This window comes from Drosophila hydei, unplaced genomic scaffold (assembly GCF_003285905.1).
Source record: "Drosophila hydei strain 15085-1641.00,03,60 unplaced genomic scaffold, DhydRS2 tig00000149-arrow-pilon, whole genome shotgun sequence".
In the NCBI taxonomy this organism is placed as follows: Eukaryota; Metazoa; Arthropoda; class Insecta; order Diptera; family Drosophilidae; genus Drosophila; species Drosophila hydei.
Genome location: NW_022045678.1, coordinates 7,058,558 through 7,086,488, shown reverse-complemented (window position 1 = coordinate 7,086,488; position 27,931 = coordinate 7,058,558). Strand labels below are relative to the sequence as shown.

At 33.3% G+C, this 27,931-nt stretch overlaps 2 protein-coding genes and 1 long non-coding RNA gene across 5 annotated transcripts; all 3 read right to left on the bottom strand.

Moving 5' to 3' along the window:
• Positions 1-334: 334 nt before the first annotated feature.
• Positions 335-12,061, bottom strand: LOC111594390 (protein argonaute-3). Of its 3 annotated transcripts, none has more exons than XM_023307656.2 (8): positions 11,970-12,061; positions 6,708-7,146; positions 4,876-6,293; positions 3,557-3,740; positions 3,328-3,493; positions 1,750-1,882; positions 976-1,224; positions 335-509 (listed from the first exon to the last, which is right to left on the bottom strand). In XM_023307656.2, exons 2-8 carry the CDS (start codon positions 7,141-7,143, stop codon positions 423-425), a joined length of 2,673 nt encoding a protein of 890 aa, XP_023163424.2. In that variant the 5' UTR covers positions 7,144-7,146; positions 11,970-12,061; the 3' UTR covers positions 335-422. The 3 variants fall into 3 exon arrangements, with proteins under 3 accessions (XP_023163424.2, XP_030079060.1, XP_030079059.1); XM_030223199.1 differs by lacking the exon at positions 335-509 and adding an exon at positions 542-908; XM_030223200.1 differs by lacking the exons at positions 4,876-6,293; positions 6,708-7,146; positions 11,970-12,061 and adding an exon at positions 3,927-4,187.
• Positions 12,062-19,011: 6,950 nt separating this feature from the next.
• Positions 19,012-19,821, bottom strand: LOC111594392 (28S ribosomal protein S7, mitochondrial). The gene is made up of 2 exons (XM_023307659.2): positions 19,726-19,821; positions 19,012-19,669 (listed from the first exon to the last, which is right to left on the bottom strand). Exons 1-2 carry the CDS (start codon positions 19,761-19,763, stop codon positions 19,066-19,068), a joined length of 642 nt encoding a protein of 213 aa, XP_023163427.1. The 5' UTR covers positions 19,764-19,821; the 3' UTR covers positions 19,012-19,065.
• A 914-nt stretch (positions 19,822-20,735) lies between these two features.
• LOC111594394 lies at positions 20,736-21,401 on the bottom strand. Its single transcript, XR_002751128.2, has 3 exons — positions 21,167-21,401; positions 20,979-21,104; positions 20,736-20,878 (listed from the first exon to the last, which is right to left on the bottom strand). It is a non-coding gene; the product is annotated as an uncharacterized LOC111594394 (long non-coding RNA).
• Positions 21,402-27,931: the final 6,530 nt, after the last annotated feature.

Below are 27,931 nucleotides of genomic sequence, written 5' to 3'. Positions count from 1 at the left end.
TCCATTAAACGGTATTTATTTTGCTATTGGTATTTGTATTTATTAAAAACTCGTTATTCATCCATAAAAAGTAGGGATCGACATACTGGGCAACCTTCAAAATTTCCTCTTTAGTGTCTATCGCTGCACTGTAAACTATATGTAACTATCATATCAATAAGTATAATAAAGATATTGTTCAAGATATGCTTTAAAAATCCGTTATCTGATAGTTATTTTAATATTTTAGCCTGATAAAACCCTCTTTTAGAAATATGAATTCAATATTTTAGAATTTATGCAGTCTTATCGCAATATACAGATTTTCACAGTCTTAATTTAATCGTTTGGTCTAAACTAACAAAAATATTACATTCTTTTTATTTTTTTTTAATATATACGATTTTCTCTATTCTCTATTAAGTTATACAAACATAACAGGTTTATAGATAAAAAAGTTTTTCCGATAAGTTCCTTGCAGTATCGCGTTGAATGCTTTGACCAATTAAGTAGGCCATCTTATGAGCATACTGCAAAAATAAAATACATATATATAATTATTTATTAGTGCAGAATTGTATATTTATAATATGCATAAATTTGAATATAACATATATTAATGATTGACAATTTGATGATGGGAAACAAAGCCACTTCACTTATGGTGCAACAGAGTTTAGCTGCTCCCGACTAGAAGGAATTCAAGACTTTAACAGAACGTCATATATTTTTGGAGTATTGTAAGCCCGGCAATGTACTAACTTCAACGGTTCAATCAAATAGCTCGGAGTAATCCACTAAGAGCATTCAAGATACGTTAAATAGATGAAGCCACATTATCGATAAGAAAATTCTATGACTTCAAAATGCGTATTGTGCTTTACAATTAATTAAAAAAAATGTATGGGATCTGTCACGCTTCCTTTTGCCTGTTACATACAATCTTATAAAAATATTATATCTAGAATTACCACTTTAACATTCAAATCGACTTACCATACAACATGCAGGAATCCGCACAGTTCCAGGCCAGTTATAATACAAATAACATAATTTATAACTTAATTTTTGTATAATATCTGGTCCATAATTAGAATCGTCACGTAGAACAATGAAATGCATGGGGCTTACTGTACCATGGCGTACCGCTTGTGAAACCAAAAAAAAATCATACATGTGTGATCTAGTGATGTATTTATCAACTACTGTCCCCGGTAATGGATTTTCATATATGTTGTCATTATTCTGCATAAAAAAATAAGTTTTATTATAAGTTCAAAATCTAACATTTAAACAGTAAGAAAAGAAAATTTTGACTGTACTTTTGATAATACTGAATTATAATAAAATTAACAAAATGGTTAATGTGTACACCTATTGTTAAATTAAAATTTTCGAATTACGGTGAAAGGGATGAATAATGCAATAAAAAATGTTTGCTTTTGTCACTATTACTTTTTTGTATGAAATTGAATTTCGCGATAGTGTGCAGTAAATATGTATTAAATTTTATGCGGAGTTTTGTTTCATTACCTTTAACAAATATTATCTTAATTATTCTTTACAAAAATATAAAGAATATTAAATAAATTAATATAATTTATAATAGAAAATCCTTTTACCTGCTTCTTTACTATTTAACAAGTTCATTATGGATAAAATCTAACATTTTCAATGGTTACAATGGTTACCATCCCTTTTTAAGCTTATTTATGACATTTGAATTTTATAAAAAAAAAATGTCCGTGTTATTTTTACTTATTAACTTACCAAAAAGAATTTAGTATTATTACGTTTTTGAATTACTAAATAGGTAATTTTCATATTTTTACCACACACTCTTTCGAATTGTGGAATTTCGTACATGGCACACAAATTTAATTGGCCATCTCCAACTCCATCTCTGAAAAATAAATTAAAATTAATGAATAGTGAATTTTCTAAATAGATATCTAAATGTTATATTAAGAGAACAAACCTTAAGCTTACATTAAACATTTAGGAATTTTTAGAGATATCTCATGAAAGGAAAGTGACATGCTGAAGATAAATGATTCTCCCATAAGCCTATATCCAGAAGGAAAGTCAGTTTAGAGTCCTTAATTATTTAACTTGGTTCATTCAATAATGTCTGCACTACGTCCGCAGAACATGCGAAAGCCACACCACGGCTTTCTTTTCCCTTTGCACTATGAAAATTCTTATAAAAAGTTTGTGTTTTGAAGAGTTATACTCAAAGGAGCATTCATCTGCCTAGAACTCACTTGACCTGTGCCCAAGTTACCTTTACCTTTGATAGCTTAAATTAGCTTTAATTGTGGTTTAACCATGGTTTTTTATAACTTTTAATTTATTGCTATTATAGTATTTGGTTGACACGTTTGATCTAAACGTAAGACCAATGTTTACTATTAATAATCAGTATATTAGTATATCCAAGAATATATACTTCAAATTTAAGTGTCTAGCTTTTGGAGTTCCAAGATCATACAAAATGACATACACACATGTTTAAATGAATACTGTGTATACTTCATGGGTATAAAAAGGTATAAATATATAATGATATGTCCCATACACCGTCTCGACCAGAGCACTCTTTTTTGTCCTTTTTACTTTGCCAATGAACTCTACCTTGAAGGCTTAAACTTACCCTTCACTTTCATCTACTTTTAAAATTCTTGTTGACGGTATCACTTTTGATAAATTGTCTATCATATTCCAAAATCTGTTTTTTTTTTTAAACATACGGTACCTACATATTGAATACTTGTCAAATTAGTAAAAGTTCAGTATAGCCAATAATATTTGAAACTGAACTTTAAGTTAAATAGCTTGTACCCAAAATATAACACATATCAAAATTGTATAAAATATACATGACATTACATGGATTCGATAATGTTTTAAATCGATATTATTGAAACAGGAATAGCTATCTATTTTTTCGAACAAACAAATTTGATCTCTTAGTACAGGCAGACCTACATTTAAATTCTGAGATCGACTTAGTACGTCGTCCTTATCAACAATATGTATATTTTATGTGGTCTACAACTCCTAATTCTGTCTGTCCTTTAACCAGACCATTATACCCTGATTACTATTTTCAATGAGTTCAGAATATGAAAACAGCACAGTAATGAAAAGGATGTGTCGCCTAACTAAAAGCGGCCAAAAAATGCAATCCTAGCTTGGAATCAGAACAAATCTTAAGATAAGCTAATGAAAGTTACTATAGACAATTGCTTTAAACTTAAAACAGATGATGAGTAAACTTAAAATCGTTAGCTTCATTATCAATAAATTACTTTCATATTGATTAGCCTAAAACTAATTTATTCATACCTGTAAATAATTACATTGTCAGGAAGATAACCATTTCGGATCTTATAGCACTCTAGGGCAGCTTCAAAAGATGATGTTAGTCCATTAACAATTTCTTCCTTTTCAGATTGTATAGCAGCCTTACTAAACCATTGAGTATATGATGAGTTAAGCGAAGCTACAAATGCTATAATAATATTTCTGTTAATATGGACATGACAATTCTGTTGACATAATTATATAAACATACCGGCCACAGAATTACACTTTTGATATGGATCATGATAGGAGTCTATTCCACAGATCATTACATTCTTAAAGGGTATTTTTACAGTCCACAATGATCCTCCCATTTTGCAATTCATTTGCAAAATAATCTTTTGAACAATAGATCGATTTTTTGTTTCGTTGGATAAGGTTTTTGAGTTTATTACCTTTAATAATCGAATACAATATATGATTATACAAAATTTATATAAATTTCTAAGTATGTTACCCTATAAAAATGTCTTAATTTTATAAATATATTTTATTTAGAGTAATCGAATTTTGTAACATATTGAACACAGTATTCTCCATAGAATAACATAAATTATTCTGATCAATAAACAGTAACGTACATATCTACAGTAATATAAGCTTAAAATTTTTGGGCTGACTTCAAAACGGAGGAAATTACACTGAATTTCGATATGCTCCTAGATTGGCGTAAATAATTAGTAAGTTTAAGTTTAATAAGAATTAATAAGGATATATAGTTTATGTTTTTATTGGCAAATAATGTATTTAAAATACTACAGACGTAATATTAACAACTAATAATGTAGCAGTCTTGCGCTGCAGACGTTCTCAGCGCTGCCAGCTCCAAAACTTTAGAAAAAATGTATTTTTCTGACATATGTAAGGCTCTTGCGGCTGTGGCATATGGAAATGTGACAGTTAAATTCCTGCACACTTAGCAAACATGATTTAACTGTTTTGGAAATTGAACGAATCTTATGCAGGAGGTAGTACCCGACTAAAATATTCTTACTAATTTTTCATTAAGTAATGTATTATTTTCGTGTAATGTAATGTTTTCTAGCTCAAAACTGTTTGTATACTAAAATACTAGAGACTTGTGCTTTTGCCAATACACAAAAATAGTCATTATTACGCTTTGAAAATTTGATTTAGGTCAATCTAAAAGAGTTATTTAACAGCTAATAGAGTTATTTAACAACTATATCCCATACTGCACTCCAAGTGCAATAGCTGCGTAAATTCCGCAGGAAGCAGAGCGCTTATGGGTGCGGGTGCTCATTTTTTTTGTGGTATTCACGATATCTCGAGTTTCTAATATACCAGATAAATAGTTGGCGTATCGGAAACATCTGAACACTTTTTAACAAATCAGTATATAATGCAAATTGGTCTTTAGCGTTAGTCGACGACCATAAATTTAGTTAGTATTTTTTATTGGAAATTTGTATGAAGTAGATTGAACTAAACGTAACTTGAGTCTTAAGTAATTAAGCTTTGAAAATAAATGTAAATTTTTTTTTATGAAAAAAGATATATTTTTATTACCTGCGAAGCCACTGGTATCTCAGAACAGCATATTTTTTTAATGGCACTATACCTGTCATCTCTGCTAGTATGACATATACATACGACTATTTGGGTTTGGGTGGAAATATTTCGACGTAAGGCATCGACATAAATGTCTATTCGATCATTTTCTAAAGAAATAATATTTGGCTTACGAATGTTCATTCCAAAAGCTTCACAGCAACGCTGCATATTATGTAAAAATGATTTAGCAGCTTTTAAATCATTTTTGTGATGAATCATTACCCAATTGTTTAAATGAACAATTTCCAGCATTTCGTTCCTTACCGCATCTTTGGAAAATTCTGCACTCAATCCAGCTGATACGCATTGTTTTGCAAAATAAATTAGCTCTGCACCGATTCTCCGACCGACTATATTATCATTGTTTTTTTGTAGCGATAATCCCCAGTTTTCAAGAATTTTTCGAGCATCATCGTTTTCAGATACATTTTTTAAATATTTATTAAGCGCTATTATACGTTGATTCGGCGTTACACTAGTAAAAGTTGCAATCTCACGCATTAGTTTTTTGTCGGCCCGAATTTCATCGTGGAGTCCGGTAAGATAACAAAGTTCCGGAATTAAACAAAATTGTATGTTTCCTGTATTAGAAAACGAATATTTTTTTGATTGTTTTAAGCTAATAAGTAATGGCTGTTTGGCGTCTTTAATTGTAATATTATGGTAATTCTTGTAGTAATCCATGTAACTGTTAGATCCCATTCTTGTTTCAAATTGTGAACATGGGTTTTGTGAAAAACATATATCATCAATCCTATAAGTGCGATTATTATAGCGTGTTATAATTACACTTCCAACAAAATAATTTTTTGCTTTGTCTTGGTAATTGCTCTTGTTATTTTGATATATCTCTACTAGCATATCCAATACCGTTCTTTGACAAAGCAAACGATGGGATACATCGCAGCAGAGCATTAAGCCACCGTCGTATTCATCTACAGCAGTTACGTAACCTGGCCAAACTTCAAGCTTGGCTGTTGGAATTATTTTCGGGCGTGATGGATCAAATTGCTTTCTATCAAATTTAACATAATTTAGAGTTTTCATGACTCGATCAAATAATATGTTGTATAACTGTTTACAATTTTTAAGGGACTCTTTTTTTTTAAACAGAATCCTTATTTCAATGTCTTTATTATCAAAACTTTTCGAAATAAAAGTTGTCAATTCGCTTTGCAATAAAATCGGTAGGTATAGAGTAGTTCCATCAAAGGCTTTAATGTCTCCGAATTTTTTATTATGTTCATTTAAATACTTCATCCTTAGATGAAGTGAATCAACAGCAGGACTGAATCGTACTTCATAGAGATAAATTCCCTTCATTGGGTCTGACCTTAGACTTATGTAATTACACGACAAATTAACCAACGATCCTGCGGGGGGAAAAATGTTAATACCAAGAAGAAATCAGAATAAAGGAATTTAAGTGTTCGTAGTCGAATACAAAGCTTTTTTCGTGTTACAATAAATAAAGGAAACAGACAAATTTAATATAACTTTGTTTAACATTATATCTAAAATGATAAAACTTTCAAATATTAAGTATAAAACTTTATATTTGTATTGGTGGTAAACATATATTAGCATTAATCTTTACGAACTGGCGTAACTTCGAGAAAAATTCTTAAGAATATTGAATACTTTCAAAATAAAAACTTATAAGATAAATACATAATTGTTGATAAATATATATTTATTCGTGTGCATACGAACTACAATCGCATCAAAATTTTATCAACATTTTCATCATTTTTTTTTTCAATAAAATAAAAAATAAGAGGCCTTACCTTTCGTGCCGTAAATTGTGTTAGGACAAAAAAACTCACTTCCTAAAATGCTTGGATTAATATTTTTGTTAATATCACTATTTAAATCAGTACTTTCTTTTAGAGTACATATTTTGTTTTGATCTTGACTTGCGAGTCCTTCTAACGATGATGAGAGGTCAGATTTGTTTTTTTCATTTTGTATTTTATAGGAATCGTTTTTAAAAAAATGCAGTAAATTTGCACGCCCCCTTCCATTTGAAATGCTAAGACCATTACAAGATGCCGCAAGATCAATTGTAGTTGTGTTTTTGGCAGTTCTTTGATATTCTTCCCTCAAAGCAGAGGGCTCAGCATATAATTCCCTTACGTTGGTATGCTCTTGAGTAGATTGAGAAACTTCGGCAGTCTCGGTCATTTTATGAAATAAAGACAATAAATTTCCTCGTCCAGACATTTTCTATAAAAAAAAAAATTATAAATATATATAAAACATATAAGAAAGCTCGAGTCGGGGTGCCAGAATAGGAGATACCCTGAACCTAGTTTGTATCGAGTATTAAAAAAAAATAAAAACATAAAAACCGACCGGTTTAGCTCTACCAACAAATGGGCTGCAGTAATTGTTTAAACAATATTCTTATTCAATCGACAATGATTATATATAAAATCTTAATTTTAATTTATTAAATTTTAGTTTACACAGTAAATCTGAACTCTCCAACTATTACGGTATTCAAGCTATGCTTAAAAAACGAAGTCAAATCATCGAATTTGATCGAGGTATAAAAGTCTACATTTAAAATTTCAAGTCTTTAGTTTAAGTGGATTACGAGATTGCTAAATTTACACGGACGTGGCTAGTTCTACTGGCCGTCTTGATAAAAAAATTTAGACATTATGCAAAATTTAGACATTAACTGAATCTGCATTTTAAATCGGAAATAGTTATCTTATAGTTTTCGAGATCGTCGTGTTCTTACATACGGACAGACGGAGGTTCAAGGATAGTTCGACTTAGCTCGACGTCGACGTTTGATTTTGGCTGCTACCCCGATTTCTCAATTTCGCAGTAATTTTTAATACTAGAAAAATACTTTAATATTTTGTTAAATAAACAAATATGAATATCATTATTATGCTCTATAAATATTTTTTATTTGTGGAAGCCTATGAAACTTTTTTCTTTTGTGAATGTGACTTATATAAGCCAGATATCTCAAAAACCGAGTTTTGAACTTATTTTTATATGAGCTCTGATTGTTTGTTATACGTTGACATTTCATGCATTCAATTTAGTGTCGATCAGCTGAGTGTTCACGAACAGTCCTTGTTTAACGAAGTTTTATTTGAGGTGCACAGATTATTGAATTTATTTTTAGCTAATTCAGATGTGCTGAATTGAATCATGCGAGTGATTTTTACGATAAAATTTTTTTCTTTTGTGTACTGCCTTTTGAAAATTGCTTTTTAATACAAGAAGCAAAATGCCGGAAATTTCAAAGGTAAATACAATAGCTCTCTTATGGTGTGTTATGACTAACAATAAAACTAACGTCTTTGACTTATTGGATAAAGAAAGAACAACGCGAACAAAAACCAGCAAAAAATACTATAAAACCATAACTTTTGAAATCTTAAATTGTATTAAAAGAATAAAAATGCTCTGGGAAGAGCTGATATTACTCAGAGGTTGCGCTTGATCTACAGTACGGGCTGTAATGTGGGAAATAAATTGTTTAATAACTTTTATTCTAGATGGACATTCTCAATTAATCAATTTTGTGTGTATTTGTCAACGCACACGTCTCACTTATTTTAAATACGTTTATTTGGGAATTTCTGTTTAAGAGGAACGGAGGATTAATATTCTGAAATAAACGAAATTTCTGTATTCATTCCAGCAAACAGGTATTTAAATTTTTTGTGGCATTCAAGCCTGAAAAACGAGGTAAAGTTATCGATTTGTATCGGTAATAAGGAAATGCGATTATATATTTATTGTAACAGGATTACATATTTCAAATTTCAAGTCTCTACCATTTATGTTTTACGTTCACACAGACGAACGGGAATGTCTATATCTACTCCGTTCTGGTTATAGGGTCTGTCACTACTCTCTCTGCTTGTTACATATGAAGATGATGAATATAGATTGTCTGAACACGTTTCGAAGTATAATGATATGTATTTTGGTTTGACTTCACGGCAACTTCATATGCGTGCTTATAATTTAGTAAAGTTGAACGTGATTGTTGAACCAATGGTAGTGTTCCAAAATGTAAAGGGTTTGCAACCAGACCAGAAGAAGTTTAATATCTGTGCGCTTTCTAGACCATCCCGTTTCTCTTGAAGGTTAGTCGATACTTTAACAGTCGCCTATTTCAGCAAATGGCAAAACCATTCCACCAGTGTTCTCACAGTAAAAATTCAATGCATCATTCTGAATTGGTAAGACTGTCGGCTCTGCTGACTACTCTGCAACAACAGGAGTTTTCATGAATTCCTTCAATTCTTCCATGGGCATCTTTGGAAATTGCACTGTTGTTGATATTGGATTAACATGAATCACACTCATTTATTTGGAACTTTGTAAGGAAATGACATTCATGTTCTTTCGCATACGTCACACTGCGGCTTAGCCATTGGATTGATCGGTCTTTGGCGAATTAAAGGAAGTCGTCAACATGATCTGTAACAATTAGATCACCATCAATCCTGGTACGCTAATGACCAGCGATCATCAAGCATTCGCTTCTACTATCCTAAACGCACAGCAATGAGACTGCGCGATTCGGTTGCATAGGAATTTATGCACTCAATGAAAACATTTTCCGAGATTATGTATTCATCTTAAGTATTGTTACTAATCATCCGCAACCACACGTGGTGTAGAAATGATTGACGTTCTGGAGAAAGGGTTTTCATCTATCCTGGTACTTCAAGAGTGCGTGCATGTTTCAAATGTACAGTTTTGAATGGCACACAATGAAGCGAATCAATATAAGTGTGTATAGTGTCCTACAGCATACGGTATTCAGTAAGATGACTTAAAACAATTAAGCACAAAGTGGAATGAAAAATTTGCCAAAGCCGAAGATACTCGAATTATTCAAGCACATATGAACACACCGTCGTCCACTTTATGACAGCCAAAGTGAAGTGTGCCTTACGGATGTGCAAAACAACAATTAAAAAATTGGTTTGAGATTTGAATGCATTCCAAATGCTTCAAATTTTTCGGCTTCGTATTCAATTTCATTCAACGCCATTTGATCACTGTTCATTTGAATGTAGTGTTTTTATGGCCATTAATGAAACCATTCATGACCTTTAATGAAACAAGTAAGAAAGCTCTAGTCGAGCTGCCCGACTTGGAGATACCCTGATCCCAGTCCTATCTTTGTTTTTAATATTTTCAATAGATTGTATCGAGTATATTTGTATATTACTAAAAAAAAATTCAAACCAACTATTAAAAAAAAAATTAACAAAAAAACTCGCTTCGCTTTTATAATGTCAAAAAGTAAATTTTAATTTCATAATTTATATTAATTTTAGGCTTAGGCTTAGAGGCTCTTCTCTTTAAGAAAAGCTGGATAGCCTGATTACCCTAAGTGGATAAATCTTTTTTTTTTTTCAAGTTTACATAGTTTCTTAATAAACTTTAATCCATTGATATATACAATAATATCAAGAGTAGAACATACTAAACATAAGTTTTATTGTATGTAATAGTACTATTATTATAACTATTATAATTTGTTTACCATTATGACAGCGACCAAATCTGTGTTATTTTTTGATGTTTTGCACCAAACTCAATATAGCTTTTTACCTGTCTTAAAATCGCTTAGATATTCAACTATCTTTTTAAAAATAATGAAGATAGTAATCTTTTCTTTCAGATAAACAAAAAAAATTACTTATTTGCTACATATTAATCGATCACAAATTAAAGTTAAAGTTCTCAAATTAATTCAGATAAGCAAAAAATACACCGCAAATGCGAATTTAACCATCTTACAATTAAATAAATAAAGTTTCAAAATAAGAGGCGAAATTATAAATATATGCAAAAAAAAGCCAAAAAATGAGAAGCGCGATTTGTGTGTATATATGGAATCTATTATTAAGCTGTGGAAAATATCGGCAAACGTAAATTCATATATATTGTATTTCATTTTTTTTTTTAAAATACGAGACGCACGTACAATATCACCGCCATTTCTTCCTTGAATACTATGACAAACGCCAAAGTAGCTCTGACAATTCAATCACAATAGTTGTTTGAATTGCTCGAATTAAATTTTAATATGTGTACATACGTGCATGATCTCTACGTTGACTCTGCTTGCCACGTGGTTTTGCCAATTGACCAATTATTTTTAAACGCAGTTTTGTGCTATTAAACGGGTTCCAGTAAATTTTTTTGAATATTATCTACAAATTCTACAAGTTTTGTTCAATATGCAGACATTTCTGTCTATATTTGCGATAACTTTTTTTCTAAAAATGTTGGTAATATTTGTATAATATATAAAAATATTTATGAAATATTGTTAAATATTATAAAACATTAGAAAACCCATTATAGCCAGAACTATAATGTTGTATAATATTAAGTATAAAGAAAACGTTGAAAGACTAACAAAATTTGTCAAATCTATGTACCTACATATTACAGCTTTAAATAACAATCTTTCCAAATTTAGTTCATATTGGGTTGGCCTTTGAATACACACTCAATTATTTACATTATCCGAAAGTATGCGGATGGAGTATAAAACGGAGAATATCTAAAATGTGAAATGCTAAGTTCGTTTATCGTTAAGAATTCAATCTACAATTCAAAACCGTTAGGCAACCAACGCGATTTCATGAGCATTGCACCTAAAAGACATATATGGCTAGCCTTATCACAGCATTGTACAACCGAAGAGTCGCAGAGGCAAATGAAAAAAATAAAAAGACGAAACATAACCGAAGATGATAAAATATCAATGATAATATGAGGACGACCCATAGAACAATTGAATTACACTTAAAAACCGAGTAGAGTGACATAAGAATGAATGATAGTGGCTGATGCACATGTAAGAGCTTTAAAAAATAATTTTTAACTTAACTATATTTAAAAAAAACAATGTGCAAATTATGAGTAAAATGTGTTTTTTTCAGACGACTTAGGTTTTTTGAATACAAACATATTTCCAGATTATATTAAATAAAAATTAAGATTTTATTTTTAATATAACCTTTCTTCATGTGTTATAAACTTACCACTAAAATGTTTATGCTACCAAACTTTCTTAATTCTTGTCTCAAAGCTAAATTCAAATGTCACATCTCCCCTACACATGCGCGCGTCAAGTTTATTTAGAAATGTGAATTGATGCCAAGATTAGTGGTGATATGAAAATTAAAAATCGATATATGTCAAAAAACTATTATTAACCATATATGTCTAGTACGCTGGCAATTAGGTGATATGAAGTAAAATTGGTAAATATTGAATACACTACATATATAACTATTTAGATTTATATATATATATATATATATATATATATATATATATATATATATATATATATATATATATATATATATATATATATATATATATATATTGTTAAATACACTACACGAATAGCTATTCACATACCATATATGTACATATATCAAGTAAGAAAGCTCTAGTCGGGGTGCCCGACTAGGAGATACCCTGATCCCAGTCCTCTGAATTTAATATTTTCCGTAGTTCACATCGAGTATTCAAAAAAAAAAGAAAACAAATAAAAAACGACATTGCAAGACCAGGCTTCGAACCCGGACTGTCTGCGCAACGTGCACCAACTCTACCAACACCGCCACTTCATAATTTAAAAAAAAAATTTCAATAAAAAAAGTCTCGCCGCCGCGAGGATTGAACCCGAGACTAAACGCTAACGAGCGCCGCCTCTACCAACGCAGCCACTGCACCGCTTGCAAGAAGGGTTACAAATTTGAAGTTAAGTAGCAGCCAATTATTCAGCACAATTCAATCGTAATTTCGATTCTTGGAATAGAAAAGAATACACTCATTTGAATGGATGTGTGCACACGCATAGGAAAAATGCGTGCGCGTGGCGCTGCTGACATGTGCTTTTGCAAATTGGCCAAAAGTTTTGTTTAATAACTTCTGTTTTACTTAATGGATTTTAATGAAATTTTCAGCATATGATCTACATATGCTATTGTCTTGGTTGAGATGCAAACGCCTTCACAAAATGGCCCTAGTTCCAACTAAACTTAAATTTTAAGAATTTGGGGGAATTTGGAGCCGGTATCCAAAAACCAACAAAAATTTAAATTGCATAAAATATACATAAAACTAAATACAAATTTCGGAGGCTCTAGCTCTGAAGACGTTCGAGATATAATTTATTTACTGCATTTCAATAATGTTTTTATTCGATAACAATTAAATGCGAATAGTTATCGAATATTTGAAACAAACTTGACCTGCGCGGGCTATACACGGACCTACAAAAAAATTGCAAGCTCTTATAAATGCTGACATCCACGCGTTCACACATACGGACAGACGGACAGACGGACAGACGGACGGACGGACAGACGGACAGACGGACAGGGCTCAATCGACTCGGTTTGCCGTCCTGATCAAGAATATATATATATTTATGGGGTCTGCCACGCCTCCTTCTGCCTGATACATACATTTGCACAAAACCATTATACCCTGATTTCCCATTTTCAATGGGATCAGGGTATAATAATGCTGTTACTTGTGTTGTTGTAATGTGATTATCAGTGAGGTGTTGATTTTGATGGGCTTAGTAGGTGAGCTTGGTGACAGAGCTATGGGACTCAGCGCACAGCTGTTGACTTCTCTTTCGTCGCTTAATCTATTCATCTGTCAAATAGCATTGCAAGATACCTATGATTGGACATGACGCGTATATTTTATTGGATTCTCTGTCCGATTTGATTGGATCATTGGCCTCGACTTACTCAAACTGATAGGAGCGATCTAATGGAAGACATATCAAAGATAGGTGCTACTTCGAAGGCATTGAAGGACTTCAAATGGGCTAATGTAAGACCCACGAAGAATAAAGAATTAACCGCACTATTTGCAGCAAGAATGCATTTCCTAAACATTTTTTAAAGCAACCACAAGGCAGACTCTATAGAGTATTACCGTACATCACAGCTGTTCTAGCTACATATAAACGTATAATCGATGAAATCGATATACTCAAAACTATTTCCGTACCGTACATATGCCGAAGATCTTCTAACTTCACAGCATCATAAAGGAAAACCGAGTTCTCGTACAGCAAACCAGTATGGGCAGTGGACACAATGGGAACGGAAAAATAGGCAATAGAAGGATATGACTGATGATCGATTTCAGGAAACTAAATCTTAAAACCATCTCAGACACTTTCCCAATGCAAAGTATTATAATGATATTTGCGAATTTGGAATTGTTTAGTCAACGAGGCGAAGTACAAATTTTGTTAGCTTATAGCACACTATCGATGACGTTCTACAAGAATAAATCGGTAAGTTCTGTTTAAGATATCATTGTATTTCTCATAGAACGGACAGATCACGTCATCTGATTGATTGATTGGGTATATATAAAAACTTTCAAAGTGCAAACAGACATCGCGATAAATATGTGTGAAAGGAGAAAACAGGTCGATTTGTAAATGCAAGTCAAGCGAAATCCAAGAACAGTTCAATTAGATCCGAAGCTCAGACGCCTCGTTTTATGGTAACGTACCGTTCTCCAGCGTTTATTGATAGAGACGAAAATCTTGACACAGCTATCATGAACAGATACATGTTACGATAGGACCAGTACAGATACCTACCAAACAATGAAAATAACAAAGTTGCTAGCATTATCCCATACGATGAACTAGTTGAAAATCTACAGAGAACACGCATAAGATCCGCTATCTACCCGCGACAGTTACCAGCGTAAGAGTAAGTCATGATTTTCTGGGGACAACACTTAAGGCTGTAGCGGGTACGGTTGGCTCTAACAACCTTAGGAATATATGAAGATCAGAGATTCAGCGAGCCACTGCAAGTGATAGACAGCTTAAGATAAATACTTGAACTGAATCGTCCACTTACAGACATACAACGAAATAGAAATAGAAATTGCTTACTGTCATACCAAATTGTAAACAAAGCCATCTCGACCCAGACCCCGTGGATGGCGATGGCATCATCATCATGAATGATCATGGCATGAATCTAATTAAGTTCCCTACGCACGCACCACCAGTGTCACTCAATTCTTAAACTAAAACATTGATCCGCATCGATTCATTGCTTCGGTGGCGTCCTTTCCTTTTTTAAATTAATATATTCCAAGCTATATTAATACACCATTATGACTTTACCATAAATGCTAATAGTTAAATAAAGTAAAAACTAAAAAGAAACACCACTAGAACAAACCCAAATTCCAAATAGTGTATCGGTAAAAACGCTATTATCGGAACTTAGAAAATTTGCTGATATGGTGATATGATACAGTCTGAAGTATCAGAATTAGATTTTGGGGCTCCAGACGGATAAAGGATCTATCCAATTATCACATGAAGTAATCACACCTATCCAATTTTTATCGAGTGAAGACAACACACACTGGATAAAGTAATAGCTGTCATTCTGTGTTTATTACTTAACGTCTTGGTCACACCAGTTTAACAACGCATCCAATTGATGTTGGCTCAGCAATACCCATAATAAAAGGACATTTTCACCAGCTATCAAAAAAAATTGTATAATTTAATAAAAGCCCAGATGTGGTCACTGAAGTACTGTCGAAATCTAACTTTACTGTAGAATCTTCTATTTCAATATGACATAAAAAATATAATTAATTGCTGTACGGGGCACCAATAACATATGCTTAATATCAATATATTTTTTCATAAATGCTGCGGATTTTTTCCATTCTCAATTTGCGATTCACAATTTGAGTTGAGGCCAGCATCAAACGAGCGAGGAGGTAAGGCCTTGAGATAGAAAGGATGACATTGCACAATGACAGTGGGATATGTTGGTTTTGAGTGTAGATATTCAGTATGGAGCTTCATCTGTCATGTGCTATCTCTCTGTTGCTGCCACTTTTTTCGAAATTTGAATGACGCTTACACTGGATGTCAATGTGAACTGAACATACAAAGCATGGGCGACATAAAATCAACAAATGATTTTCTTCTCTGACTTGCCAACCTTGCCATCTTGCCCTAGCATGATTAGATCCATATTTTCACACATTCAACACCGCGTTTGCAAAAATGTTGACAATATGGACCATGTCCTGAGTGTCCTTGTCTAGTTTCTGGAGAACTCTTTGCACGATGACGCAATCACCTTGTCCATCACGTACCCATAAATGTAAACGCCTTTTCCTGCCCAAGGGCAACGCTGAAGTTAGCCCTTTTTATCTACAACAAGCGGATTGTATCCAAAACAGCCACTTAAACAGGAAAACGGAGTCATCTATAACTGTTTTGTACATTGAGCAGAACTTTTCCCACTCAGTAAAGTTTCTCCTGAATTCTAGCTATGGTAAATACCAGCGATTAGATATGACGAGCACTGGATGGGAATTGATTGTGAATTCAGCCGACTGTCGAATTCGCGATAAAGAATGGGTTTCAACTTCCTTAGGGTTGATTCAAATTTGACAAATATATCACTGGAAATGGAATTAAAATCCACTTGCTCTAAACTTGTGTGGACTGCATCAAAATTTAATTCTAGCTTGATGAGCGAGTCCAAGACTTACCTCTGATCACATGCATTCTGCTCTCTAGTCTATCAAAAAAAGCTCTAATTTTGTGTTTTAAGAACACGAACTGAGTTGCAGGCACTTGATCAACATAAAATTAGGAATTACTCCATTTACTATTCTCTATAAACTTTCGCAGTGAGGTTATGTTTACAGTCTAATGCCCATAAAAATTACAACTTTCATCTATGAGTTAATATTTCCGGTTACACACTACAAATTCAGCGGCGCATTTATATATACACTCATATTTTTGTGTACGTATGTCCGTCATATATGTCTGACGAAGCTATTTAGATGCTGCAGTGATGAAACCGATGTTTGGCATCGGATACTTATAGTTTGTCAGAAACTCAGTCTGGATAGCTAGAGGGTGGACTTGAGGGCCTAATAAAGCAGCTACCAAGGGGTATGACTATTATTTGGAATATTGAAATAGTTATTTAAATTCAGTGAGTAGTTGTTAATCGAAACAGTCTTCGTCTTTCTGAAAAATCATACGCCAATATTATACTTTTACTATCTCTGATACGAGGATATTGGTAATTTTTGTAAAATGCACAGTGTTGTAATAATGGTGCTAACGATTTTCGGATGAAGTCGCATGGAGAAATGCGCTATCCTCTGCGCATAAAGATAGAGCCTTATTGTGTCATGTTGAGCTAAATTGAGAATAGAGCAATTTTTTCAAAAATAAATAATGACAATTTGGTGGAATTGATTCAGCTTGCTACCACATCACACAACCACATTCTCAAATACAAAAAATCTGAAATTCGTATATATAAAATATTTAAATTCATACTATTCGTTCTGTAATAATGGTCAGGAAAACAAAAATAGAAAATGCGACACAGGTTCGTATATCTCACCAACACGCGTTCAAGTTGAATTACCCATATCTAATTTTAAACACTTGGGCAAATTTAAAAGATATATTAAAAGACTTCTGATGTGATGTTGAAGCTGACAATCCCGTAATTGTAACCTATTGTGATTCGAATATAATTGAAGCCTTTACCGATTTGGAGCAAATTGATTGCGTCAAACAACGCCGTTGAGAAAGCTGCATATGCTGTTCCCGGGATGATAAATATCATAAACATCCTACCAAGCTAATAAAACACTTGATGAAATTTGGTATGAATTAGGACTCTTTTAAAAAGATTTTACCCCGAACTCTGGAATAAATAAGTTGAAGAAATAATTTGGCTAATCTAAAGCAATAAACCAAACTTTAAATTCTATCAAGAAAATGATTCGAATCTTAAGGAAGATTAATGTATGGATTTGGTTCCTCTATAATTGTAGCAATGTTTTTGATACACCACCACAGTCAAAATATCCCTCTTGAATAGTTAATAAAATTGGTGACAACGCCTCCAGCACGTGTTAAATGCTACGGGAGGTCTTACTAAATATTAAAATAACCATACATTTTGTTTTCTATTTTAAGTTAATAACAATCAAAATATTTTGTGTAAAAAGTTTCTTTACAGTATAAAAATGAATAATTTTAGTTTTTGTTGTTTATTTTGTTACACATTTTAGTTTTATATCTTTTTATAATTTAACTCAATAAATATTATTAAACAGTTTACCAAAAAAAATATTAAAAGCCATTCATTTTGCATCTAAAGTCAAAAATTGTATTAGTTTTTAGTGTCTAAGGGGTTTCTTTGCAAACTATACTTTTTCACAACGAGCGTAAACACACAATTATAGTTTCTTGTTCATGGTATGATTTGGTAAAACCTACAATTTGAAGTTGTTAGATCTTCTTGCATATAAGTTAACGAGTCAAGGAGTCCCCCTTGCAAACAGTTAACTTAAACAATAGTTATTGCCTGTTATCGTTAGGTAATTAGTTCAGCGCCCTGGTCGAATTGGCCAGCTATGGTAATTTGATATCTTGCATAAGCTGCAAGATCTGCGTTATCATTTATATGGAGCCGGCTGGCCGGCTGTAGCATTGTAACTTTGAAGCTTTAGATTATTTTGAATTTTATTTTGCATTCTAATTAGCCTATGCCTCAGCTCGCTTATAGTTTTAACTCTAGTTCCGCTTATTTTACGTCTTCACTCGTAATAAAGACATTGTTCCGGCAACTAGCCGTTAAATTACATATTTTATTGGTGAGCCACAAGGCCAGTTGGTTTTCCATGAATTTAATTGGATGATTATTACATAAACCTCTATGACCGGCATCAGTAATTTGTGCAATTTCTTCATATAAAAATAAACCAATTCGGTATATCATACTTATCTTTGGACATTTGGCCAGGATCACTAACCATAAAACCTATTGCTGGTACACTAAGAAAAGCCCAATTCAAATTCGTGTTTACTCGGGTTAGGGTTATTTCAATTAAATTGCGCTTCGAGGTCGAGTCCCATTATGCCTTTACTTACCCTCAAATACATATATTTGTATATTAGTATAATTCTTTTTTTTATTTATTTTTAAAAATCCAATGAATGGGTAATGCTAAAAATTATATGCTAACCTAATTGCCGTGATATTCATCCAAACGGATAATCGGAAATTAACTCCATCTATAATGTGCATAAGCACGATTACTTTCGCATTGTCTGTGTAAATCGTCCTTTTTTTTGACAACTCTGCCTTGGCCACAAGCAGCATCCAAAATTTCCCAAGCCAGTTTCTCCGGCAAATGAACTTTACGATCCTTTTCACGAGCTGCATCCAATAGCCATTTCATGGCAAGAAAATACGATTTTTTTTCTGTCACCGGTACAGGAACTTGATATTTAACCCCGCCTCTTTTTATTGCTGAAAGCTGGAGTAAGGGACGTGAATTTTCGATGGCATTTATTAAAAGTTGCTCCGAATTAATTATCACGCTCGTTTTATCTCCTTTATTAAGGTTCAATCTTTCAATCTGGGTTCGTTTAATAGTTTCGAATGTTTCATTTAATAGCTCTTTGGCCAAGTTTCTATTACCTTTTTTCGTAATATACTTTATAAGTTTATTTTTCAGTTCTCCATAAAAAATTGAATCAGATAAATCATTCGTAGCCGCTTTTACAGGAATATGCGACGCACTCTTTCTGTCTGTAATTTTATTTAAGTTGGGTTCAGCAAAATGGGAAGGGTACATTGACATTAAGCGGCTAAGCTTTGAAAACCTTTAAAAACATAAAAATTATATTTCCAGTTAAATGTAAAAGAAATTTAGAAATACCTTAAAATATTTAAGGTTGTTGCTGGCACGTACGCCATGTTGTATTTATATAACTTTCCTGATAAAGGTGTATTTCTGTATATCGATATTTTTTATTAATGATATTCCCCTAATTTATATTTCATTTCGGTAATGTGTCTTTAGTGTTACGGTCGAAAGACGGTTATGTTGCTTTTTTCTTATGTAGTTTTGTACGATTACTTCATTTCTGGCGATTCTTACAGTAGTTATATATATTATATATATTTAATTTTACTTTACGATGATGTTTTTTAGACGCATATCTACTAAATTTGTATTTGGTTTTATTTAATCATTCACTTCCACTAAGGTTAAACATTTTTCATTACAAAAACAGCTAATCATCATAATGACGCAATTTACAATTATTGCAGTCTCATGGATTATGCCCAAAATAATATATATGTTTCAGGGAAATAAATATATCGAGTTATACACGATTATCGAGATAATCAAACTCACCATAAACGATAAATTCTACACACACACAAAATTCTAATCACGTTAGGCAAGTAATTTACGATAAATGAACTTGCAAAAGACATCAGATAAAGAACCAAGAGTACAGACGAATACCATTTGGATTCAAAACACACCTTCAACTTTAGCAATGTTACAATTACATCGTTTTAAGGAAATTAATTCATAAATGTAGCTCAGTCTACTTAGACATTGCATTTTGTACATCAATAGCTGATCACTTGAATTCATTGGAAAAAGTGCTTAGCAAATAATAAAATATAATTTACAAGCTACAACTTGATTAGTGGAAATTTCTCAAAACTGTAACAGAGTTCTTATATAATATTATCACGACACCAAACCAACTAAACTCCAATTAAATTTCTATATTTCCAAAAGTCAAAAAGAAATTAAATCATTTTTTGGACCTTGTCATTACTGTAGCAGATGTTTTCCCAATTTGACAAAAATAACGAAACCGATCACTTATTGTCTTAAGAAAATAAAAAAAAATCGATTGCGTTGAAATGATTCGTTTATTTATAACAAAATATAATTGATTCTTATACTAGTTAGTTTTGGAACTATGGTTATTCCACTTACACATCCATATTTAAAGGCATTTTGAATATTAGTAGACTATACCTCAAAAGAATTGAGTTGGAATAATCTGAAAATTATAAGAAAATTATATAGAATGATTACCCGATGTAAATAAATTTGGCTGTTTTCCTCGTTTCTTCAAATCAGAAAAATTAAAATAACAATACATAATCACTTCTCCATAAGCCATAAAATCCGCAGCCATATAAACAGACGGAAGAGAGTCTATTGCTGGACATCATTCTGCAAGTGAGACCGAGACGCCGTGGAGGCAAACTGGAGAAGCAGCCGTTCTATTAGAACATGGAACATGGAAAATTAATACTTGCTCTGAGTACAACAAATCTTGGATTACCTAAGTGAAGTAAGTATGTAAGTGCACTATCCGCCGCAAAATACTGAATAAGAAATCTGGTCTGATCAGGCGATGGATGATATCATCGTCATTGAAAGAATATTTCAGGAGCACATAGACATCCTGAAAGAGGTAAATGGATAACAAGCAAAGTTTTTACAAAAATGTGAGTGGCAGGACATCAATTATTGAAGGTAGCCGGAAGCTAAGACCATATGCCTATACGCTCGCTGCCGTCCTTTGCCAGGTTTTCAAATAGTTAGAGATGGTACCGCTGGTAAATTAGATCGTTCCATCGCTCAATTTCCTGAGAGCGATTCAGAGAGAACTAGATGGTTTTGCGATTCGGCCAAAAACTATATCTTTGTTTAGGTTGGGTTTACACCGTGAACTTTATATATATATATATATATATATATACATACATATTTATTTGTTAGTACATTAGAAGAGGATGTCAGCAACTTAGTTGTTACATTTTACAGCTTCTCGCCATCTGCCAAGCCCCAGTGTCAAGCCCACAATAACTTTGAGCTTGGGTTGTCACGAGAATAAATGTTCTTTGTTACTTAAATATTTACTGTATAATCAAGGTTTGTATTTTTCTTCAATTGGATTAAGCAATTCAAATTTTGATATCTTTTGTATGTTTTAGTATATTTGCATGTCGTTGAAGTATTATTTAGAATACTTAGTAAACTAAAATATTGGTATAATGGTAGTATACTAAGTATTATATTATATAACATATTCCAACGTATATCTTACAGACTTCAGTTAAATCTAAACAGCTAGTTGTTTAACTATGCTTTATATTTAAGGACAGGTTAAAGAAACAACGAGCTAAGTCAATCAGTTAGCTATAATGCTTTAAGGTTTTTTAGAACAAAATATTGAGCGAATTTGTGCAGGCAAAAAACAAATATCGCAGTCACGAGTAAAAACATTGGCAGAGACGAATAGAAACGAAGATAGAGGAACTACAACTACAATTGAATAACTAAGGTAAAATGTGTAAGTGGAACTTGGCTCGCCTTTTACTTCAGTGTCCCTTTAGGAAAAGGCAAATAATGCATGTTAACAGTATAGTAAATGTTCTTTAACTCTCATTTGCATTGCCAGAGCTATTATAAAAATTGTCGCAGTAAACAAGAAATGCGTAGCCTTAATTATAAAACCTTTATTATAACTAGGAGATATCCTGATCCCAGTCCTATCTGCGCTTTTTAGTATTCTTCACTTCATAATTTAAAAAAAAAAATGCAACAATAAAAAGTGTCTCATCGCCGCGAGGCTTGAACCCAGGGACTAATTAATTTGAAGCTAAGTAGCAGTTAATAATTAAACACAATTCAATCGCAATTTCGATTCTTCGAATAGAAAAGAATACACGCATTTGAATGAATGTGTGCACACGCATAGGAAAAATGCGTGCGCGTAGCGCTGCTGACATGTGCTTTTGCAAATTGGCCAAACGTTTTGTTAATAACTTCTGTTTTACGTAATGAAATTTTCAGTATATGATCTACATATTCTATTGGCTTGTTAGAGATGCAAACGCCTTCACATAATGGTAATATTTCCAACTGAACTTAAATTTAAAGAATTTGTGGACAGACGGACAGGACTCATTCGACTCGGCTGGTCGTCCTGATCAAGAATATATATCCTTTTCGGGTCTGCCACGCCTCCTTCTGCCTGTTACATACACTTGCACAATACCATTACACCCGCATTTCAACGGGATCAGGGTATAAAAACGTTTTTTTTTGGCTGCCCTACTGCAATTAACAGCCACATCACCAATTTTTGCATTATTGTATGCTGATTGTTAATTTAAATTTTTTTCGTTTATCGTTAGGCTTTTTAAAGGGCTTCAATAATTTGACGCTCAACTTAAAAATACACATAAAATCACTCGTGGTAGCGTTAATTATATCTGTACTTTATGGCACGAGCTCAAAGGTCTCAATCTTTTAGAGACCGCGGATAAGTTACATGATGATGTCAGCATAGTGGCCGCATTTGACTTTTCGGTTAACTCAGTTTAGCCGTACACAGGAATATTATGCTTCGTAAGGCTACGAAGATTGTCTACCCCATAGCGGTCTTAATCATAAGAAATAAGATACGCGGTACAGCCGACACTGTTATATCATCTTTTGATACTAAATATAGCTTCGATGCGATAAACGGTTAATCCATTTCAAAGAATCCACTCAACAAGCCACAGCTGTTTTATCGACATTTCCTCGGGTCACATATTTTCATCTGTCAATCAGCCCAATATCAGATCAAATTATCTGGCAACTCCCGTCGGTAAGATAAATGACTAATCTGGATGCTACAATTTAGCTAGAGCTCTCTTAGACTTCTGCTCTCAGATCAATTTTATAACTGAAGAATTAGCTAAACAGTCCAAACTGAAAAGAATTGTACTGTTAGCCATTGCTTACTGTCAGTCCGTTTCCTGTCCAATTAAACAACATTACAATCTACAGTCTTTGGTTGGAATTATGTCTGGTCGGTGCCAAGCATTTAACACTGTTGCTCGTTCGTCAACATTCATATGTGCTGTAATACATAGATTTGATCATTCGTATATTTTAGGAGTTGGAAGAAAAGAGTAATTCATATAAGTATGTCCAACAAAAAATGTGCGAGAAGTCATTTGTAGAGACTATTTGTCAAAACCCCTCGAGTAAGCTCAAAGTTACATAGCCAGGCTACGTTTTATGTTCTTTGACTTCATGAAGGACCAGTCACCCTCAGTTATGAGAAGCTGCGTTTTCAACTTCGTCCGACAGGAAATTTGGTTGCAAAACCTTAGGTGGGACTACCAATTACTTGTCCACATGACGCAAGAATCACAGGTAGTGCAAAGCAGTTAGTGCTTTGCAGATTTATAATTGCGTAATTACATAAAAGTCAAATTTGTCGTTATGTACGTATGTTCAGTTGATGAACTTAAATAATTTTTTTGCTTTTACGGACCAGGATATTTAAACCTCTTACTGCAAGCATGGCCAGTAAGGCCATATATAAAATTATCGAAGAAACTGGAGTTTTAAGAGAAATCATTCTAACATGTTCAACGTCTGTTGTTAAAAAAGATTTATTGTTAGTATGCATCGATTAGTTGCATTTATTTTTGGTGATAGCCGCTAGTTAAATCTAGTACAATCAAATTTATAGAATTACTTATTTTTTCGAATACTTTGTAAAAATTTTGCATATGCCTTGGGATTTTCTTTCGTTCTTTGATACTGTACCGCCATGGCTAAGTAAATGTTGTAATTCCGGTCGTCGTCCTTATTTTGTGTTTTACTAAATTAGTAAATGTCAAAGAATTTTTATGCAAAATACTACTAAATTTATAACATACTTTATTCCAATAATTTTTTTCCTCGTCGTTTAAGTGGCCCGTTAATATTATGAAATTGGCATATTGACTTTTTAAGCTACGTCGTTCCTTGTCTGCTATTATCTGATGGTCTTCCAAGTAATCGTTATCAATGCATTTTTGTTGTTTCATAAAGCACACCAAATGTTCACAACTGCTTCTCGTTGCTAAAAGATGACTATTCCGATAACGCCATCAATGAAAATAAGGAATAGCTGTGTTAAGTATTATACGTTAAGAATCTCTTTAAAAAGTGGTATATTTGGTATGAGGTTCATACTATATCTTTTTACCGTGAACTGATTGAAAATATGAAATCAGGGTATAATGGGTTCGCTAACATGTATGTAACAGGTAGAAGGAGGCTTGACAAGCCCCATATAAATATTTTTGAAAATACTAAAAAACGCGGATAGATTGGGATCAGAGTATCTCCTAGTCGGGCACCCCTACTATAGCTTTCTTACTTGTTTATTACATATAGGAGTTACAGGAGAGTATTAGGAGCTTTTTGGGGCAAAATGGTTTGACAACAGGCTTGAAAACAAGATAAGAAAAGAAACTAAAGAAAAAAACAATGAAGATTTTTTCATTTTTAATATGGTTTGACAATAAACTTCGAAGCAACTAAAAAATTAGGCTCTCGCGTTCAAGTGTTTGCAGACGCATGTGTATGAAAGGAGTAAACAAGGTGATGGAATGAAAGAAAGGATATATTTCAAAATGATTTCAAGACTCTAGTGGAGGCGAAATCGTTCACGTTCACACGCACAGATGGACAGATCTCGGAACGGATAGACAGAACGATGGACAGCACTACGTATGTTGCACAAAACCAATATATTCATTGAACTTCATGAATGAGTATAAAAAGAATATCTGACATATATAACTCCACTTACGTCAATATATCTGGCGATGAAAGGGCTTCCATAATGGTAAAGGCTGTACGCTAAGGATAGTAAGATGGTTAATGTTTATATAAGATCACCAAGCATTAACAATCAAACATTGTGCAAGAAATTTACAAACGTGCAAACAAAATGTTTCTAAATAAGTTAGCAATGTAGCATTCTCCTTTTTTTTGTGATGCATATTGGTATGGTTAAGTATAATTATATTAAAAATTAATTATTAAAAAAATTAGTAAAAATTTTGTACTTCCAAGTAAACTTATGAAATTGAATTTTAATTAGGCAAAATTTGGCGACGAAATATATTTAGTTGTTTGACATCTACAAAATGCAAACAGTGTGCACAGTTGTATTTTTTCGAAAATACGAATTCCGGTTATAATGTTTTTGTGAAAATGTATGTATGTAACTAGTCACACCCCATTAAGTATATAAGTTGTTCAGGCATGAACATACTGTAGTATATTTAATAATGTATTAATAATACCCGAAGCAATGTAGAGTGTTCTACATATAAATGCGTCATATGCCTAACATGCGATAGTGTATACTAAATACGCATATAGTGACATTTGACCCTACGCATAAGCATAGGGCGAGCGCAAAGATAAGCAAATGGAATATAATCAGTCACTTAAGTGTGGTCTGACCAGCAGCGCGAGAGATGCCGCGTTCGCACTTTGCCTAAGGTGTATGCCGCTTGCCTAATGTTTATGCCATATGCATATAAATATATACAATCTATATATATGAAGCTACACAGAGGGAGAACATAGTTTATCTCCCTCAACCGCAGAACTCATTACATAATGAACTTAGGCCAAGAGATGAAATACGCATGAGCCAGGGTATAAGAACTCTTGCTCAGACGAATAAAGATCATTACACAACTGAACATCACCACAGTTATGTGTACTCACATTTTGGTTCTCCGAGCAGGATCCACAAGGCTGCGTTTGTGACTTGTATTCACATTTTGGTCCTTCGAGTAAAACCTACAAGGCTACGTTTGTGACAAGTGTGAAAGTTATTTGTATTCACATAAGTTAAAAACTAACCCTCGCACTAATGCGATAGATCTTAAGCAGTCCTCGAGAGCATAGCGCTGACTTAACAAAGACTTCAAGTCAACGCCCGGGCTACAACAGTCAGCAGCGCAATATGTTGCAAGAGCAGAGTTATTACTGCCGCTAGGACTGCCGACTACGAATTTGTAGCTGCATGCCCTAAAATTGTTAATGTTAAGCTTTTTCAGAATATTTCATGTTCGATAGCTTTAGTTCTGATTTGAATAAAGACAGCACAAGACTTTTCAAGATTACGCCGGCTTGGCCGTCAACTTATTATTTAATATATTATCACTGAGCCACAAGGCCAGTGATTGGAATTAATTTCCTAACATAACCTTCTCTGAAGTCCGCCAACCACTGGATGAGGCACAGGGGACTAGGGTCTTCAGGAAAGAATCATTAATTGACGCCCAACGAGCCGTTGTCGGCAGTCGGCCGTAGACAGATGCATATGAAATGTTTAAATCATTTATAGGAAGTGAAGCGCACTACCAAGCTGTCACAATAATAAGAAATAAGGTCAATGGTACTGCAAGATTTCTTTTAGTGGCGCACAACACTTTACTTAACTTTGACACCATAGTTGGCAAGCTTGATTGCACATACTCAGACAAGACATCACTTCGGGTCCTTCGACAAGGATTTGAAATGGTAAGGCAAGGCGATCTAAGCTAAATGCGATATTAGAACGAAGTAGTCACACGACTAACATTAGTGGCAAACAAAATTGTCATGACACACGATCAGGACGCAGCAACCATTTTAAATAACAAAGTCAGAAATGCTGCTCTGCACGTCTTCATATCAGGCTTAAAGAAATACCTAAAATCTATAGTTTTCCCGGCACAGCCCAAAGTCTTACCAGCTAGAAAAGCTGAGGCAAGCATCGGAAGGTGCATCTTTGCAAATTTGTACGCCAAAGCTATGGAGAAGAGGAACCATGCGTCCGATCCCAAGAACCGATGGATGTCGATCCATCGGTATCTAAACTCAAGCAGCCTGCAATATAACATTTCTCATGGTGAAGCCTTGAAACCCCAAAAAATGTCTAACACCTCTGAGCGTATTTCCGACCAGACAGGACAATAATATTAGCCATGAGACTGAGACTCATAACCCCAAAACGTATCAGAAAACGGGAGAGAGAGAAAGTAGCAGAGATAGAAGATGAACTGAGGCCGAAGAGGATTCGGTCAATTTTTTAAGGTGTCGTTCCCAGCTGCCGTTCATCCAAAGGCAATTGGGTGAAAGACGATTAAGAAGCTGCTAAAAACTACAAAACCGTAAAGGAATAGTTGTGCCGGTTGTGCCCCATACAAAGTTAGCTCCATACATTGCTCTAACACTATAAACACATGGATCTAACAATTCGCACAAT

Excerpts from the sequence above, each read along its gene's own strand:
- LOC111594392 (XM_023307659.2), bottom strand. The coding sequence starts at position 19,763 with ATGGCGTACGTGCCAGCAACAACCTTAAATATTTTAAG. Across the intron at positions 19,670-19,725 it reads ACAACCTTAAATATTTTAAG|GTTTTCAAAGCTTAGCCGCT; the intron begins GTATTTCTAAAT and ends ATGTTTTTAAAG.
- LOC111594390 (XM_023307656.2), bottom strand. The coding sequence starts at position 7,143 with ATGTCTGGACGAGGAAATTTATTGTCTTTATTTCATAAAATGACCGAG. Across the intron at positions 1,883-3,327 it reads GACAATGTAATTATTTACAG|AGATGGAGTTGGAGATGGCC; the intron begins GTATGAATAAAT and ends TTTATTTTTCAG. Across the intron at positions 1,225-1,749 it reads ATAATACTAAATTCTTTTTG|AATAATGACAACATATATGA; the intron begins GTAAGTTAATAA and ends TTTTTTATGCAG.